Consider the following 16,469-nt stretch of genomic DNA (forward strand, 5'->3'; position numbering starts at 1 on the left):
TTATCAGTTGTTGGAGGCTACAGTTTAATGAATACACATATAATCAATTCTAACACTATAATAAAAGCTGAAGTTTATAGTATGTATGAAAATTGAGATATTTCACATTTATTTTTATATCCAGCATTACTACTCACCTTCTGTAGCAAACTGTTCCAAATGTTTTAAAGTAATTTCCTTGTATTTTGAACTCTCGGCCAGACGGTCATAAATCACTGTATCCTACAATGCAAACAGAATGAAGGTACAATAAAACAAAGTAAGAAAGTTTCACTGATATGGCAATAACAACAGAAATTCTGGAAAATAGGCAGAAAAATATGTAACACTATCAAAGTATTTCAGGGCCAAGCAACACAAAGAGAAGTATATTTCTGTTCTGAAGGGGAGAAAAGAGGAGGACTTTCTGATCACTAAGGGACTGTAAGATCTTTAAACCTTCTCCTAATATAGAATTATTTTGGGGTTTTCTGTATTTTTATTTCTCCTCACTTTTCATACATACTTCTTCCCCCTTGCTCATCTCTTCATGTTCTTTTCCCCATAATAAGTACAGAGTGAAGCAGATGCTTAGTAGCCTTCAGCCTCACTTCTATTTAACCAACAAAAAAAGTCATGCAGAGTGTGACACTATGACATTATTTCATCAATTTTCATTTGGAAGGATAAGAAATGTGGAATACCCTCAGTCCTGTATTCACTTTTTATAAACATTGAAGAACAGGTTTTAAAACAGATTGCAGATTCTTTTAATGAACCACATCAGCACATGCTGTGCAAACTGCCATTCTAGGATGCAGTGTGACTCAGACATACCTTCTTCCCTTGCTCCCAGGGAACAATAATTTATTGTTGCTCTAGTATTACCAGTAAGTTCCTATTTCATTTCTCACCTGGCTACTTGGGCTAGTGAACTAGGGTGGAGTGAAGGCTTCACCCGTTACCTAGAAATTCCCTAATCTGCTCCAGAGATGGAATAGGTGGGTGAGCAGTGGCCTGGGTATCCCAAGTACAGATGTACAGCAGGGAGGATTCCTATCTAACTAGACAGGCATGTAATCCTATTCTGGCACATAAATTTTATATATAAATATAGCAAATTAAATTGAAAAAGTTAATGACAAATTCAGAGGTTTTTTTCATTTTAGATGATCTGACTTCAGCTGATCTTGCAACAATTTCATACTGTAATCATATATATTTATTTTCCTCTCTCTCAATAGTGTACTCTACAAATTAACAGAGATTATTAAAACTACTGTGTGGAAATTTAAATAAAATAAACCTTACAGCTCCTTTACAATAGAGTCTCAATTTCCTTGATGGTGTGCGAACAATCACAGACATCCTTTTCCTGGTGCTGGAAAAGAGACCACATTGCAGTCCATCAACATCACTAATCTTTTTCATCCATTAAAAGTACAAAACTTGAAAAATGCACATATGTTTCTAGATACACATCAACACTTATATATAAATCAGAGGCAATTAGATAATTGTCTACTTATCATACCATTGGCTATTCCTTCACATTCAGGAAACTGGGGTAGAAATAAAAAAAAAGGTTACTTACCATTTGAGTGTTCTCTCTGAATATCTTCACTTGTAGGAAGTATTCCAGAGTGCACTGAGCTGCAGAAACCTTTCATGAAGCAGTACCCAATCACACACAGGCTGAGTCTACATATGCCCCTCCCCACTTCAGAAGGGGCATGTTAATGAGGCACTTTGGAACAGGTTAATGAGCTGCTGACATGCATATTCAGTGCCCTATTAGCATAATGGAAGCCAGTTGCACTGCAGAAGTGCTGCTTTCGAAATGCAGACTGGCTGTTTAGATGCAGGTGCTTTGAAATAAGCACCACACTTTGAAATTCCCTTATTCCCAAAATGAACTGGCAATAAGGGAATTTTGAAGTGTGACACTTATTTCAAAATGTCTTCCTCCTATACAGCCAGTCTACATTTTAAAAGCAGCACTTTCGAAGTGCAACTGGCCGGCATGATGCTAATCAGGTACTGAATATGCATGTCAGTGGCTCATTAACCTGTGCCAAAGTGCCTCATTAAAATACCCCTTCTGAAAGGGAGGGAAATGTGTAGACACAGCCCTGATGAGTCCCATCTCACAGCACAAAAAATTTGCAGCAAGATTATAAGAAAAGGCCATGCATTATCAACTACCTCAGCTCCTTCTTTCTTCTGTGGGCTCGACGTGTCACAGTAGGTGCAAGATGCCAAGACCCAATTAGCCTCAAATACTGCTGAATGGGACAGGTGATATGTTAGATGTGTGTTGTGGGAAGAAGAGAGTTTGTCTCGAGTGAGCTGTGTTCTGGACATCTTCAGCCAGCACAATGACCCCTACAGAATCTTTACAAGCAGACAAATTAAAAGAGCCCTAAAAATGTTCTAACTTACACTGAAGTTGAACTAACACCTAGTTGCCATTAGAACTAGGATGGGCGGGGGAGGAGACATAAAATTTGTTTTACTTCACCTTTGTGCCTCCCCTACCCTCTTTTGGGTCATCCACTGAGTACGACCTGGTAACACCTGAGGACCTGGACCAAAATGTGCAGCTAGTTTTAAATTACACTATAAACTTAAAATTTCATTGCAGGAATGAACATAAGGTTCCCATACTCACAGCTCATTGTAGAAAAGGAGGAAGTGCGGTAGATGGGATGCCCAGACCTTTTATAATACAAGTTTCAAATATTTTGGGCCAGAAGAGAACACTTACAGATCATGTGAGGGCACCACTTTCTGAAAGGTTTCTGAATCTCAATCATTAAAGGATGCATCCAAAGGTGGAAATATGAAGAGACTACCTTGAAGAAAGGCTCTTCAAGATGTTAGTTTGTGGGATCCCACTCTAGGTGTACATATACACTGTGCGTATAAGATCAGAATCTTTTGAGCAGCAATTTCCATTGACCCATGACAGCATGTCAATGTTCTGTTCTACCACCCAATAGCATAAAGGGCAGAACATTCACAACCATCCCCAGTTCCCGAATCCTATATAATGAGGTCTCAGACAAAGTAAAGATGGATGGATCCATGCAGACAAGAGAGTGTCTTTTACAACCACAGGCCTTGTCCTGTTAAGGTAGTTTAACAAAACCCTTGAAAGGGGCAAAGTGTGGAGTTTATCTCTCAGGAAGCAATGGGTTTTTGGGAAGAAAATAGGTTAATCAGTAGATTGGTTCAAATTAAAGTATGACATGGCAATTGGAATAATTTTGGGGTGAGGTCTTATCACCCTTTTATTTTTGTGAAATCTTGTAAAAAGTGGGTCTGCTATGAAATCCTGGAGTTTATTAACATTCCCAGCTGATCAAACAAAGACTAAACAGGCCATCTAAAACACTGAGGAGGTTTAAAGTCATGCAGAAAGAAGAATGAAAGGGGAAACCATTGAATTTATAAGGACAAATAAGATTGCATAGCAGAAGGGTTTCCCTGAAGTATGCAATAACCTTTAGAAATCTGGGTACTGTGGAGTGAGAAAAAATAAGTATAACATTACTTGTGGTTGGCATACTGAGATAATTGCAAGATACATTTTCATGGAGCTGCAAGAGACTCAAGCGTTTTCATATTAGCTGAGACTACACTACAGAGTTCTGTTGACAGAAGTCACTGTTGACAGATATTTCCCAACAAAACCTCTGTCTACAGAACACGTCCACACCTAATACAGGCTCCCGCATCAATGCCCTCTGTCAACAGAGAGCAGCCAGACTGCCCAGCCCTCTGCTGAGAGAACCGACAACTGGCCCCCTAATTTTTTGTTGATAAAATCTGGTCAATAGAGGTGCTATGACTCATATGGGCTACGTCTACACATGCACGCTACATCGAAATAGTCTATTTCTATGAATAACGTCTACACGTCCTCCAGGGCTGGCAACGTCGACGTTCAACTTCGAAGTTGGGCAGCACCACATCGAAATAGGCGCTGCGAGGGAACGTCTACACGCCAAAGTAGCACACATCGAAATAAGGGTGCCAGGAACAGCTGCAGACAGGGTCACAGGGCGGACTCAACAGCAAGCTGCTCCCTTAAAGGGCCCCTCCCAGACACAGTTGCACCAAACACAAGATCCACAGAGCCAACAACTGGTTGCAGACCCTGTGCATGCAGCATGGATCCCCAGCTGCAGCAGCAGCAGCCAGAAGCCCTGGGCTAAGGGCTGCTGCACACGGTGACCATAGAGCCCCGCAGGGGCTGGAGAGAGAGCATCTCTCAACCCCTCAGCTGATGGCTGCCATGGCGGACCCTGCTATTTCGATGTTGCGGGACGTGGATCGTCTACACATGCCCTACTTCGACGTTCAACTTCGAAGTAGGGCGCTATTCCCATCCCCTCATGGGTTAGCGACTTCGACGTCTCGCTGCCTAACGTCGATTTCAACTTCAAAATAGCGCCCAACACGTGTAGCCGTGACGGGCGCTATTTCAAAGTAGCGTGCACGTGTAGACGCGGCCATGGTCAGCACAGAACTCTGCCGGAAAAACTGCTGCACTCTGTTGACAGATTCTCAACAGGATCCATTTGTATTGTGGATGTTCCCTAGTTTTGTTGGCAGAAGAACTTTTCTGTTGACAGAACTCTGTAGTGTAGACTAAGCTATTCAGAATATATTCCCTTTTTTGGTAGGAAGATCTTCAATGGGCCAGGGTTGTGTTGGGCTGCACACACCTGAAAATCTTTTCCATTTAGAGAAATAAGATTCAATTTGTAAAGCTTTTTACTTTGCAAAAGGTTCCCTTGGACTTGTAGACAACAACCTCTGTCAGTAGAACTAAACCACCCAAAACCTAGGCTGTCAGAAGTAGCCACTCTGGATCTGAGCAGTATTTTAGCCTTTGGTTCTGAGATGGCAGTTCAGAGAATCAAATGTTTAGGGAGGATAGGCAGACTTTTTGAGATCTGTTGGCATCATACTGGCCAACTTAATTCACGTGGTCAGGATTTGGAACTGGTGGAAATGCATACATAAAACCTAGATACCACAGCAGGGAAAAATAAAGTCTTGTAATTATCCTGGACTTATGCCACCCATGTCATGACCTCACAGGTTTTGAGCATTGGGTCCATATGATTCCCAGTTGAGTGTTGCCTCTGATCTTACTCAGTGGCGTACTACCAACAGACTAAATAAGCTTTGTCTACAGTAAAGCTGTAAATCAATCTAAATCATGCTAGTTAAGTTGTGTAACTTATGTTGATGTAACTACATTGACAAAGCAGTGTCTACACTATTCTAGGCCAATGGGAGAGCACTTCAGTAGTGTATTGAAGATGGGATAGTATTCTCCTTTTGAAACAGTGTGTCCAGGTGTTTACCCCAACCTATTCCCGTTGTATTTGTGATCACTATCTTCACAGGTGGAGGTTGGAAAAGGGCACCCTCCATCCAAATATTCCAGGGGGTGTAACTATCAGCTCTGTTCAGATAGGTTGTGTGCTGAAATCACAACTCGCATATTAATTTGATGTTTTCTGTACGTGATTATACTCTGACGCTAGTTAGCCTTGTGGGTGAAGTCTGGCTGGCAGCATCACAAACACACAGATATATCAGGCAGTTTCTTACTGCATTTATAGGATGTGATTTGATAGCGTTGACATAGCCTGAAGAATGTTAACTTCAGAAAAGTCTGATATTGTTAATTTGGAGTTAATGTGGACTCCTATTAATTCTATAGTTTGTAATGAGCTAAGATTTTTTTCATAATGCACCATGAATCCCAGTTGTTTGAAAAGGTGAAGAACATAGTTCAGGATTGTAGCGACTTCCTGATGAGATCTGCCTTTGATCAGTCAATACTCTAGATATGGATGCTTTACCATCATTACATGCTGATGCCTAGGTATAGATGTCTTACCATCATTATGCATTAATATCTAATCTTCTCAGATACGCTGTGACAACAGCTAGATATTTTGTAAAGTCTGTTAGTGTTGCGGAGAGAACACATGCTAGCACTCTGATACCAAATAGCCCTCTTTTTGCAACACTTATATTTCCTGAGGTCTGACTGGCTGGCAATATGGAAGTATGCAACTTAAAGCTTGAGAGCCAAGAACCAGTCTTGAACTGAAAAGAAGAGATGGTGGTGTCAAACATTAACATCTTGAATCTGCTATTGTATGGATATTTGTTCAGGTGGCTTGGATCTAGGACAGACTACCCCCTATCTTCATTAGGATAGGGAAATACCAAGAACAGAACCTTCTTGTCTTACACTCTAGAAGTTCCTCTTCTATGGTTCCTAGATGAAGTACAGAAGACACTTTTTTCTGAGTTTACCTGGAAAGGGATTGGGAAGGAGGGTGAGTGTGTTTGTGTGAGGGTCTCCTAGGGTATGTCTGTTATCATAGTCCATGGTTGATGGGAGAAAACTAGATGGCACTCCAAAGGCAGGGCTGGGTTAAGAGTAGCTCAAGCATGGCTTTCAACCCTTGCATCAAATCTGCTACCTGGAAGCAGGTGTAGAATAACTATTGGTAAAGAAAGACAGTCACCTCCTGGGCGCCCTGAAAGGAGGTTTGCAACATGTTCACTATAAACAAGGGGGTGCAGTATATTGGAGAAGACTGGTTCAGATGGAACTCATAGACCCATAGAGGTGGATGCACTGGAGCTCAAAAATGGAAGACTAGTCTGTAGAGAGACATTTTCCCAACCTTTGTGAACTGATGGGAATTTGATTTCAAATTTAACCCTTCTCTTCTAAGTAAACTTTGCTTTTGAGACTGTAAATAAAATGGAATAAGCCTGCAGAACCTCTGTTCTACACGTACTGTCCCTATTACTTCTGCAGATGAGTGAAATAGTGTGGTATAATGCCTGTTTTAGTTTATATGAATTGTGTGCGCTTTGGCACTTTTCCCTATCCCACTGAGTAAAAAATACATTTTATATACAAAGCACAATTCACCATGGCTGCATCTACACTAGCTAGTTCTTTCAAAACATTTTTTGAAAGAAGGGGGCTCTTTCAAAAGAGCCCATGGAATGTCTACACACAAAAAGTGTTCTTTCAAAAGTAAATCAAAATAATGCGGTGCTTCTTTTGTAGTCACTCTTCCTTTCCCGTTTCAGGAAGAGCGCTCCCCTTCGAAAGCGTCTTTCAAAAGAAAACGTGAGTAGACGTTCCGCAGGGCCCTTCTTTCGAAAGAACAGTCTCCATTTTCAGTCTGTGGCCCATTCTTTCGAAAGAGCAGGGGCTGTGTGTACACTCTTTCAAAAGAGCAGATAGCTCTTTTAATCTGCTTTTTTGCGACCTTCTTTTGAAAGATCTCTGTAGTGTAGATATAGCCAATGCACAGAGACTTTTTTTTTTGAAAAAACTAAGAGCCACACACAATTGCCTTCACATATGGACCAGTGATTAAAGCACTGAATATATATGTCCACTGCTTCATACTGCCAGCTTTAGCAGCAGTTCACTCATTTGATAGCATGATTTGCTGTGAACCTGAGACTAGAAATATGCATTAAAACACCTTGGAACAACTGAAACGTGTCACAAAGGAGAAGGTGACTCTAACCATAACTTGTCCTGTGCTTTTGTAGCCTCTCAAAACGTAAAAAAATTAGAATAAAGTAGAATAGAATAAAAAAATTGCATAATAAAGGCAGACTAGTCCTGAAGTCTTTTAGACTCATTCTTCAAGTGTATCACACAACTTCAGATGCTCCACAAAAATCAGTTGTTTCACACCATAGTATTTTGGATTACTAGCAACCCCCATCTGAGGAAGCTAATCTGAACCGCCTAAGGTCCACAGACATTCAAGTATTCATATACCAGCAGGGCTAAAAATCACTTTCACAGTGCTGAATACAATATAATAAAAACATATGTTTCCTAATACTACATGACCATTTCTATTCTACACATATTTTATGATTAGCACAATCATCGTATACTACGAGACTATGTATTGTAATTTTAACCCTGCCTTCCCCAACCTCCCCTTTCCACAACTCTCCCTTTTAAACCACCGGTTGTAGATGTTTGGCATGGTAGCATGTTGCACAGTAGTGAATAGTGCTATAACCCGTTATTCAGTTTATGATGGAAGGCAGCAAGCGGTTGTGAAAGATACACATACATAGGATCAGCTGCCTATCTTCCAGGAAAACAAAGCCCCTCACAGTAATTCTTGTTTTCAGAAAGCATGCATTGTACTACATTACTTCTCCTAATGTGCATGCTGCTCTCACAGAAGTGTTAGGCAGGCTCATAATTCAAAATTCTGAAGTTATTGGATCTAACAGGGAACATTTTGCACTTCTGCTGTGGAATAATAGTGACGCCTAGTGTCTACAGTAACTTAAGCAATATTAAGGAACCGGAAAATAAAGTGGCTACAACACATTGAATTCCTTGTTAAGTGGATGGGTGTGTGAGTGGTAAGATAATGTAACTTTATTTTTTCAGAGAATACTCACAGGTCTTTCACCAGCCCCTCAGTCATTTCCATCCAGATCCCCCAGCCAACCCATGGTTTGGACCTTACCATTCACTACCCCTGTAAGATGGGCTATGAAAAGGTAAGTAGCTTTAATTTCATTCCTCCAAAAGGTACAAATGGTTATGTAAACACATTCCTGGCAACTTGCAACATTTAAAATGTTTATAAAACCTATAACAGAAATAAAGATGAACCTGTAAAAAAGGGTAACGTATACTTCCATTTTATATAAATACTGAACTCTACTATAAGTGCGCAGCAAGTTGCAAAGGTAATGTCTCAGAACAAAAGTGAAGAGGGGTCTATAGAGTTACAGGATGAGGTTCCAGCTAAAAGCAAAAGAATTTGCTTTTTAATTGCATAGCAGGCTATTATATCAAATCCACAATTATGAATGAAGAAAATTTTCTATAAATTTAGATCAGCATAACTTGCTTTGTCATTTTGTTGTTTTCCCTGTCTATGTACCACATATATTTTCTAACTTTTCATCATTTTTAGTGTCCTTATTTCACCTTCCACTACTTTTCTATGTATTTTCTCTTGTTTAAATAGAAGTACTTCTCTTAAACCATCTTCTTCAAGATAAGCATCTTTTCCACTTGGACTAGTCTCCCTTACCCAATTTTTGTTAGTCTGGTTATACCAAAAGGACAGGAGACATCTGATATGGGTTTAAATTAGGCCTCAACATTATCATACAGTAGACCCCTGACTTACACGTATGTTGCATTCCTGGGCAGCCACGCATAAGTCAAATTTTGCGTAAGTTGGGACTGGGTGGAGGAGGGGCCTGGCCACCTTCAGTCCCCGAGTCCTGGCTGCGATTGGCTCCCTGCTCAAATACTTTACAAATAAAAATGTACCTAACCTCCTTATGCACACATACACAACAGCAGTAAAACAGAAAACTGAACATAAAATTCCACTTAGTTTACAGACACCTTTGCACATAGTACCAATGGAATAATCACACACTACCAGTTTACAAAAAATAGTGGTCAAGGTTTTTAGACATTTAGGAGTTGAGATACTCATTATTTCAATGGACCTAACTCTTATTTTAAAAAGCCTCAATTCCAGTTCCTAAATCATGTATGAAAGTGAGATTTACTTCCTAAAAATCAGGTGGGCATCACAATGCCGAGTGCAGCAATACCTCAGTACCTTTACAAATTTGGGCCAATGTTCTTTGCATTAAGTATTTAAAAAAAATTGTAACTCAGTCACGTTGAAGCCTCTTTTCACTGTACCACAAAAAAATAAATCGCAGAAGGGACAATACCCTTGCCACACAAAGCTTTTTTAATCACTCCAACTTTGGTGCAAGGGCTTAGAAAGAAAATTAAATTATTTTTATAAAATGACAAGTGTATTTTTCCACCCTTTTCCTGGTAACTATAATTTTTTGATCAAGATTCCAATAAAATGTACAGTAAACTCTCTTTTAACTGGCATTCAAATAACTGGACTTCTCTATTAACCAGCACTCCATTGCAGCCAGCGGATCCTCTGCCCTGCTGCCCAGAGAGGCGCCACACCCTGCCCAGAGCAGCTCCCTGTGTCACAGCACCATGTCATGCCCAGAGCGGCTCCCTGTGCCGTGCCGCAGCCAAGCGGCTCCTTGAACCACACCATAGCCATGTACCAAGCTACTCAGCAGTGCCTTGCGCCACAACCAAGAAGCTCCTCGAGCTGCAGCTGAGCAGCTCCTCATGCCACGTCACGGCCATGTGCTGCACCATGGCCAAGCGGCTCCTCATGCCGCAGTGTGGCCATGTGCCGAGCCGCCCGCAATGGCACCTTGTGCTGAGCCACCCAGAGTGTATTGGAACCTCCTGCACAACCAGCATACTTGAATATCCAGCAACCTCCTCATCCTGGGGCTCCTGGATAGCAAAAACCATTTGTACACATGACCCTTCCTCCAGAAAGGCCTGGTAATGAGCAGCCCAGAAGAAGCTAATGAGGCATGATTGTAAGTTTCCCACACATCATTATCAAAATTTTGAGGAAGAGGGGGCTTCTGGAAGGAGGGATTGCTTCCAGGAGGTCCTCGCAGGCTCCACATCTACACGGCTATTCTGGAGTCCGGAAGAGCTTCTTCCAGACTCCAAATCATGTGGCCATATGCTAATGGGCCCCTTGAAATTTACATCTGCACCTCATTAGCATCTTCCAGGCTGCTCATTACCATGCCCCTTAAGGAGAGGAAGGGGCACATTTAGAAATGGCTGAAGAGTTTACTGTACTTCCAAAATGAAAACAGACAGGCCAAATTTCAAGCTGAGAAGGGAGAACCTTTATAAAATTGTGTTTCTCTAAAAATAACCCTTTACAATGAAAATGAGTCTATAAGCATTATTATGCTCCACCTACAATGCAAGAATATATAAAAGAGCTAAAACATTGTACATAGTTTAACATTACACTTCCAAATAAAATACAAAACTTCAGACATTTTCAAGTCTGAACTTAGGCTACCTATAAAAGACCACCCCCAGCCATAAAATACATATGCTCAAAAACGACACTTAAAAAGAGAAAACAAAATATGTCAAATATTTATATTGCTTTACCTTGTAAATTCCAGCACATTCAGCAATTCATATTTTTCTTCCTGGCCAAGCTGTAAAAAAAAAAAAAAAAAAAAAAAAGGGACATTTTCGTTAATTAAATTTATGTTTAAAAATAGACTAGCATTTTCATTTTGGCATTAGTCTAGTGAAACTATATGTAATCTATTTAATATAAATGTAATACTTAACTAATAGCATAATATCAACGTACTTACAGACTCTACAATGACAGAGTCAGGTGTCCTTCCAGTGAATACAAAACGAAGATGCTTGGCTGCTCTGACCAACGCTCCTTCATCTGCAACACATTAATTTTAATTTTTTTTTTATAGATTGAGAAACTATGAAGAAAAAGAACTTTAAAATTTTAATAACCTTTTAAGTATTATAAAATAGATAGGAGGGAGACTCACTAATCAAATTTCCTTCATTTATTATTCTTGGTAAATGTTCAGTATCTCAGCTATTTCTGACTCATTGTAAATTATACCCTAATTTCATAGTAGTTCTACTGTATTTTCCTCCCTTTCTTTTCCTTCTATCTATTTGTAGAACCCCTTATGACCTGTGATTCCTTTTGTTTTTCTGATATTCTGAGGTCTGCCTTCTCAAATCACAAGTCACTCTACAAAATTCTTGTTCAGAGGCCACCCTGGTTTCCTATTTTGAGCGTTTTTTCTTTCTCGTATATTTGAGTAGCCTCTACTGGCATCGCACTAGCCAATTCCTATTAATTGCTGTCTTCTTTCCAGAAGATCTATGATCTGTGCCACATTAGTCAATGCTTTTTCAAGACTACTTATAGAATTTGAAAAAACTGTCTTCTACTGAGACCTACTGACTAATTTTCTGATTTTTTCCCCCCACAATTTGCTTTACTAAAATTTAAAACAAACATGGAGCCAATCCAGCAGTTCTGTGATCACATTCTTTACTATTATATAACAATAGAAACATTATTCACTTAAATTTCTAAACACTGAAGTAGCTAATAATCAACACTTCTAAACTTCTCTATTCTTGCCTTCTCTGGAAAGTTTTCCTCTTGTTCAGTTTCATATAGAAAAATTAACATGATAGTCTACCTGTGCTGGAGTCCTCTAGCCTCTTAAAAGACCCACTGAAACACTCAACTATTTCTGTCTAGATACACCCTAGAAGCTGATGTATTGACTGCTGCACTGCTTCAAAGGAGGCAACACAGCACATCAAATGCAGTACAAGAAAAGAGCTTTTCATTTTGTAATTATTTTTTCCATTAGGTTCAAAGAACAACATCCACTGTGAAATAATAACCAAAGCACAGTTGAAAATTTCACCCCATTGTCTAAAACAGGGGTCAGCAATCCTTGGCATGTGCGCCACTTTTGGCACAAGAGCTGATCCTCTCCCATGCAGCATAGAAGAGGGTGGGAGCATGGGGCTGGAGCATTTACTATGGCAAGGGGATGAGGCTGGAGCCCCATTGCAGAGCCCCTGACACGGTGCGGGCCCAGGCCGAAGTCCCACCGTAGAGCCCTTGACGTGGTACAGGGCCAGAGCTGGGGCCCAGAGTACAGGGCTCCTGCTCTGACTCCCCTCCAGGGTATTCCTGTCCTGCCACAACATGGGGCTGGGACCAGAGCCTCTGGTGCAGGGCTGGAACATAGGGCAGTACTTCCAGGAAGGTGGGGTCTCCACTGGACTTTAAAAAATATCACCTGGACTCAAACAATACAGAGGTCAAAAGGTCAAATTCTGGCACACTGCCTGGGAAAGATTGCTGACCCCGATCTAAAATCATGTCTACACTGCATCTGGGAGCAAGCTATCCCATTACCCATAGTTAGTCATTTTCTAACTGCCAAGCAACATAATCCATCTTAACATTCAATTTCAGCATACATCACTTCAAGCCACTTTTCTACAGCTCAAGCTGATGAGACATTTCACTGTGTACTTCAAGACTGAATTTAAAGAACCGTACTAACATAGTCTGTAGCATACTGCACAGATAACAGTGAGTACAAGATTACATACACATCATAAGTTCCTTTCTACCTTACAGTGAATTAGAAAATGTTGCCTCTACCATGCCTAAAAAAATGGATATCAAGTCTGACTAGCATTGTTTTGATACAAATACACTACAAATATATTTCATTAAAAACTTTGCCATACAAAATGTTCGTGCTGAATTCTAGCAAGAATCTATATGAAAAATGTATGAAGTGTGATTTACGGGTGTATTAACTATTGTCTTTTCTTGTTCTGCCTTGATGTTTCGCCTTATCACCAGAATTGGTCTTCTTACTTAAGAGGTTTCCCCTTTTCCTTCCTAATGTTTCCTACATAGCGTTTCTTTTGGATATTTTGCTAAGCCAATAGTATTGTTACAAAGAATCAGGAGCCAGAAACAGGGGAGTCAACTAGTCTTGTGACATGCTAACCACGCACTTTTGAATTTTATTTGCATTCCCTGACTTATTCAACTTTTCCACAGCACAGATGTTTGAGTTTTGCAATGTAGATAACAAGCCACCCTTAAAGAAAGTAAAAATGACTAAGACAAATCCTAAACATTACTACTTTTGCACATTTCAAGGCAAGAATTTACACATCAAGTTCTGAATAAACCTTCTCCTTGAGTGGATTGAATACTTTACAGTTTATATGTAATTACTGGGATCTTACCTGGAGATGCTGCTTGATATATAATCTTATCACCTTCTCTTTCTGGAACAGCTGTATGACATACTGCCATCATTGTTAGAAACTCACAAATTATAGGTGCAGTTGGCTAGTCCAAAAACAGGGTAAAAAGTAACAATTAATTTGTGCATGATTAAAAAGTGCATATTGGCACTAAGTCAGGGAAAATCTTTCCTGTTCACAATTTATTCTTTTGGTTGTTGACATTAGATATAAACAATTGTTGACATTCACCTGGTCTGCTTCAAGTACATCCAAACCGCAATATTTTAATTTGTATAGCTAGTGTAAGCATTGATGCCTACAGTTAATGTTGCCCAAGTGTCATGGCACATTCACCTCACTTCGGTTTCGAAGTAGTCAGTGAGGCTGAGAAGTGGCCAATTAGCTGAATAGGCCACAAATGAAGTGACCTCAGTAACCCCTGAATGAATATGGAGCCCAGCTGAGAAGGAGGAGACAAGGCTAATATAAACCCAGGAAAGTGTGAGCAAAAAGGGGCTGCAGTAACGGACATCAGAGAGGCAGAGAATGACTTTCTGTTTTCCCCGGAAGTGTCGGATTGCCACTCTGCCCCAGATCCTACCTCCACTCAACCTCTTCCTTGAAGGCCTCATCCCCCCGCTCTTCCTATCCCTCTCTGAAGCACCCATCCCTTGATTTGCTTCTTCATGCCCATTCCTCTCTATACCCCACCAATATCTCCTGCACACCATTGAAAAGCTGATCACCAGCAGACCCTGATGGGGTGCTGGGCACTCTCTGTTTATTACCTGTGAGTGCTCCAGCACCTATGCACAGAGGGTTATAAGTAAATCTAGAAGAGCAGAAAAATGGCAGAAGGCTTAAGACCGTGTAAATCTTGGCTGCTGACTAGAGGGTCCCTGAGTTGAAGCCTGGAGTAGAAGATGGGCCTGGGTTCCTTCTGGACAGTGAATGGGAAGACTTCCTAAGACAGTTTAAATAGAATGACTAGCATGGTCCAGGGGGTGAGAACCTACAGTGACGTGGCTGAAGGGCGAAGTCACAAAGACAGAGGAACCTGAGTAACGGGAGAGAGAGGAGCCACGATGCACAAAGAGCAGTGGAAGGTGGTACTGGGTCTGGAATTGGGTCAGAGCATTCAGTAGGACATACCTCAGCAGTGTGTGAGCCCTGTAATACAGCCAATTTCCATAATACAACCCTGTGGTCAGTGCTATAATCTTCTCAAACTTTAGCCATTTGGACTGAAATTATCCATGCCATTTGTAATTCAGAATGATTTACTGGAAATTTTCAGCAAACACATTTCAGCTATTTCTCAGAACATGATTAGGAGAAATTATGTTGATTTTCCCACTTTAACAAATGGTTTGTTGAGAAGTTTAAGAGCCTTTGAAGATGGAACATGAAATTTGGCCACTTGGTGTCAAGTGCTGAAAAGTAAAATATCAGTTAACAGCTCATATTAGACACTGACAAAAGCTGAATGACATACTGAAAATATTCAGGAAATATACTGCATCAATTGGACTGGAACCTGAAATCATGCATCCACTAGAAAAAGAACATGGGCAGTGATAATGCCACAAGGAAATTAAAAAAAAATTGTGTGAAGAAAATATTAGACAATTATTTCACAATAAATGGTAACCATAATACACAGTACTAAAGAGAATAAACACAATTTCTGGTCTTCATTTATAAATCTCAAAGCACTTCAAACTGAAAACAGAAAATCACCAATTTTAAGATCCCCCTAAGTCTTGCCAAAAATTATTTCCCAAATGAATTCCTAAGATATTTAGTTGCCAATACTAAAGACACTTAGGGAAGATTCTTATAGTATTGCAAACAATTGTGGATGCTCCAAGACTGAGCAGGTGCAGAAAAAATAGTGGTTACCCAGCATGCACTAGCAGTTCTAAGGATCAGCTCCCTTCTCGCCCTCAGCCCTCCAAAGAGCAAGTGGGCACTGCCAATCAGCTCCTTCCCCTTCCTTCCAGCATCCCTCACCTACTATTTCAGTGGCATACTGGAAGCCCTAAGATGGAGTGGGAGGAGTGGGGGCAGGAAGAGGTGGGGAGGGAGAAAAATGCTGCAGAAAGAGGCAATGCCGGAGCAGGAAGACATGTAGTGGGATGCAGGCTTGGGGAAACTGGTAGAGAGGGGATGCGGCTTGGGGCAGAGTGGGACTTGATCACCCCTCCAGGAATTTGGCACCTTTGATTGCAAATGAAAAGGTAGAACTCTACTGAGAGAGAGACAGTTCAACAATCCCCTACAATCGGTACAACAATCCCCGATACTGTACAGAACGATAAATCTCTGAAAAAATGACTTAATTCAAGAAATAGTCCTGAAGAAGGAATGGTATAAATATACAGAAAGTTACCAATCTTAGAAAACTCCCCAGTTTCACTTTCAAAATGGAATGGCTCCCTCCTTTCTTAGATTCAGAGCCCTGAATTTCTCTAGGAAAAGGGTACATGTTCGCTAGTTTCTGTTATAAAATCTGAACTAGCAAAGCACTTGAGCATGTGATTAGCTTTAAAACACTCCTCTTATCCCACTGAAGAAAATTTCTATAATCTCTCATCCAAAGATCTTAAATTACAAAAAATCCTTTTGTCTCATTTTTATCTAATGAATCAGTTCTTGATTTATGTAAATACACAATGGGCACCCATCTAAAGACTCTGCGCATCCTGCCATC

At 40.5% G+C, this 16,469-nt stretch overlaps 1 protein-coding gene across 7 annotated transcripts in view; it reads right to left on the reverse strand.

Moving 5' to 3' along the window:
• ATP8A1 (ATPase phospholipid transporting 8A1) overlaps nucleotides 1–16,469 on the reverse strand; it is a 186,859-nt gene that overhangs the window by 91,770 nt on the left and 78,620 nt on the right. For all 7 annotated transcript variants that reach the window (XM_074992696.1, XM_074992695.1, XM_074992691.1 and 4 more), the window contains 5 exons: nucleotides 13,754–13,859; nucleotides 11,296–11,378; nucleotides 11,081–11,130; nucleotides 1,291–1,360; nucleotides 138–222 (listed from right to left, as the gene is read on the reverse strand). In XM_074992696.1, the coding sequence (XP_074848797.1) occupies nucleotides 138–222; nucleotides 1,291–1,360; nucleotides 11,081–11,130; nucleotides 11,296–11,378; nucleotides 13,754–13,859 (394 nt within the window). The remainder of the gene's footprint in view (nucleotides 1–137; nucleotides 223–1,290; nucleotides 1,361–11,080; nucleotides 11,131–11,295; nucleotides 11,379–13,753; nucleotides 13,860–16,469) is intronic.

The sequence above is a fragment of the Carettochelys insculpta genome, chromosome 4 (assembly GCF_033958435.1).
Source record: "Carettochelys insculpta isolate YL-2023 chromosome 4, ASM3395843v1, whole genome shotgun sequence".
NCBI lineage: Eukaryota > Metazoa > Chordata > Testudines > Carettochelyidae > Carettochelys > Carettochelys insculpta.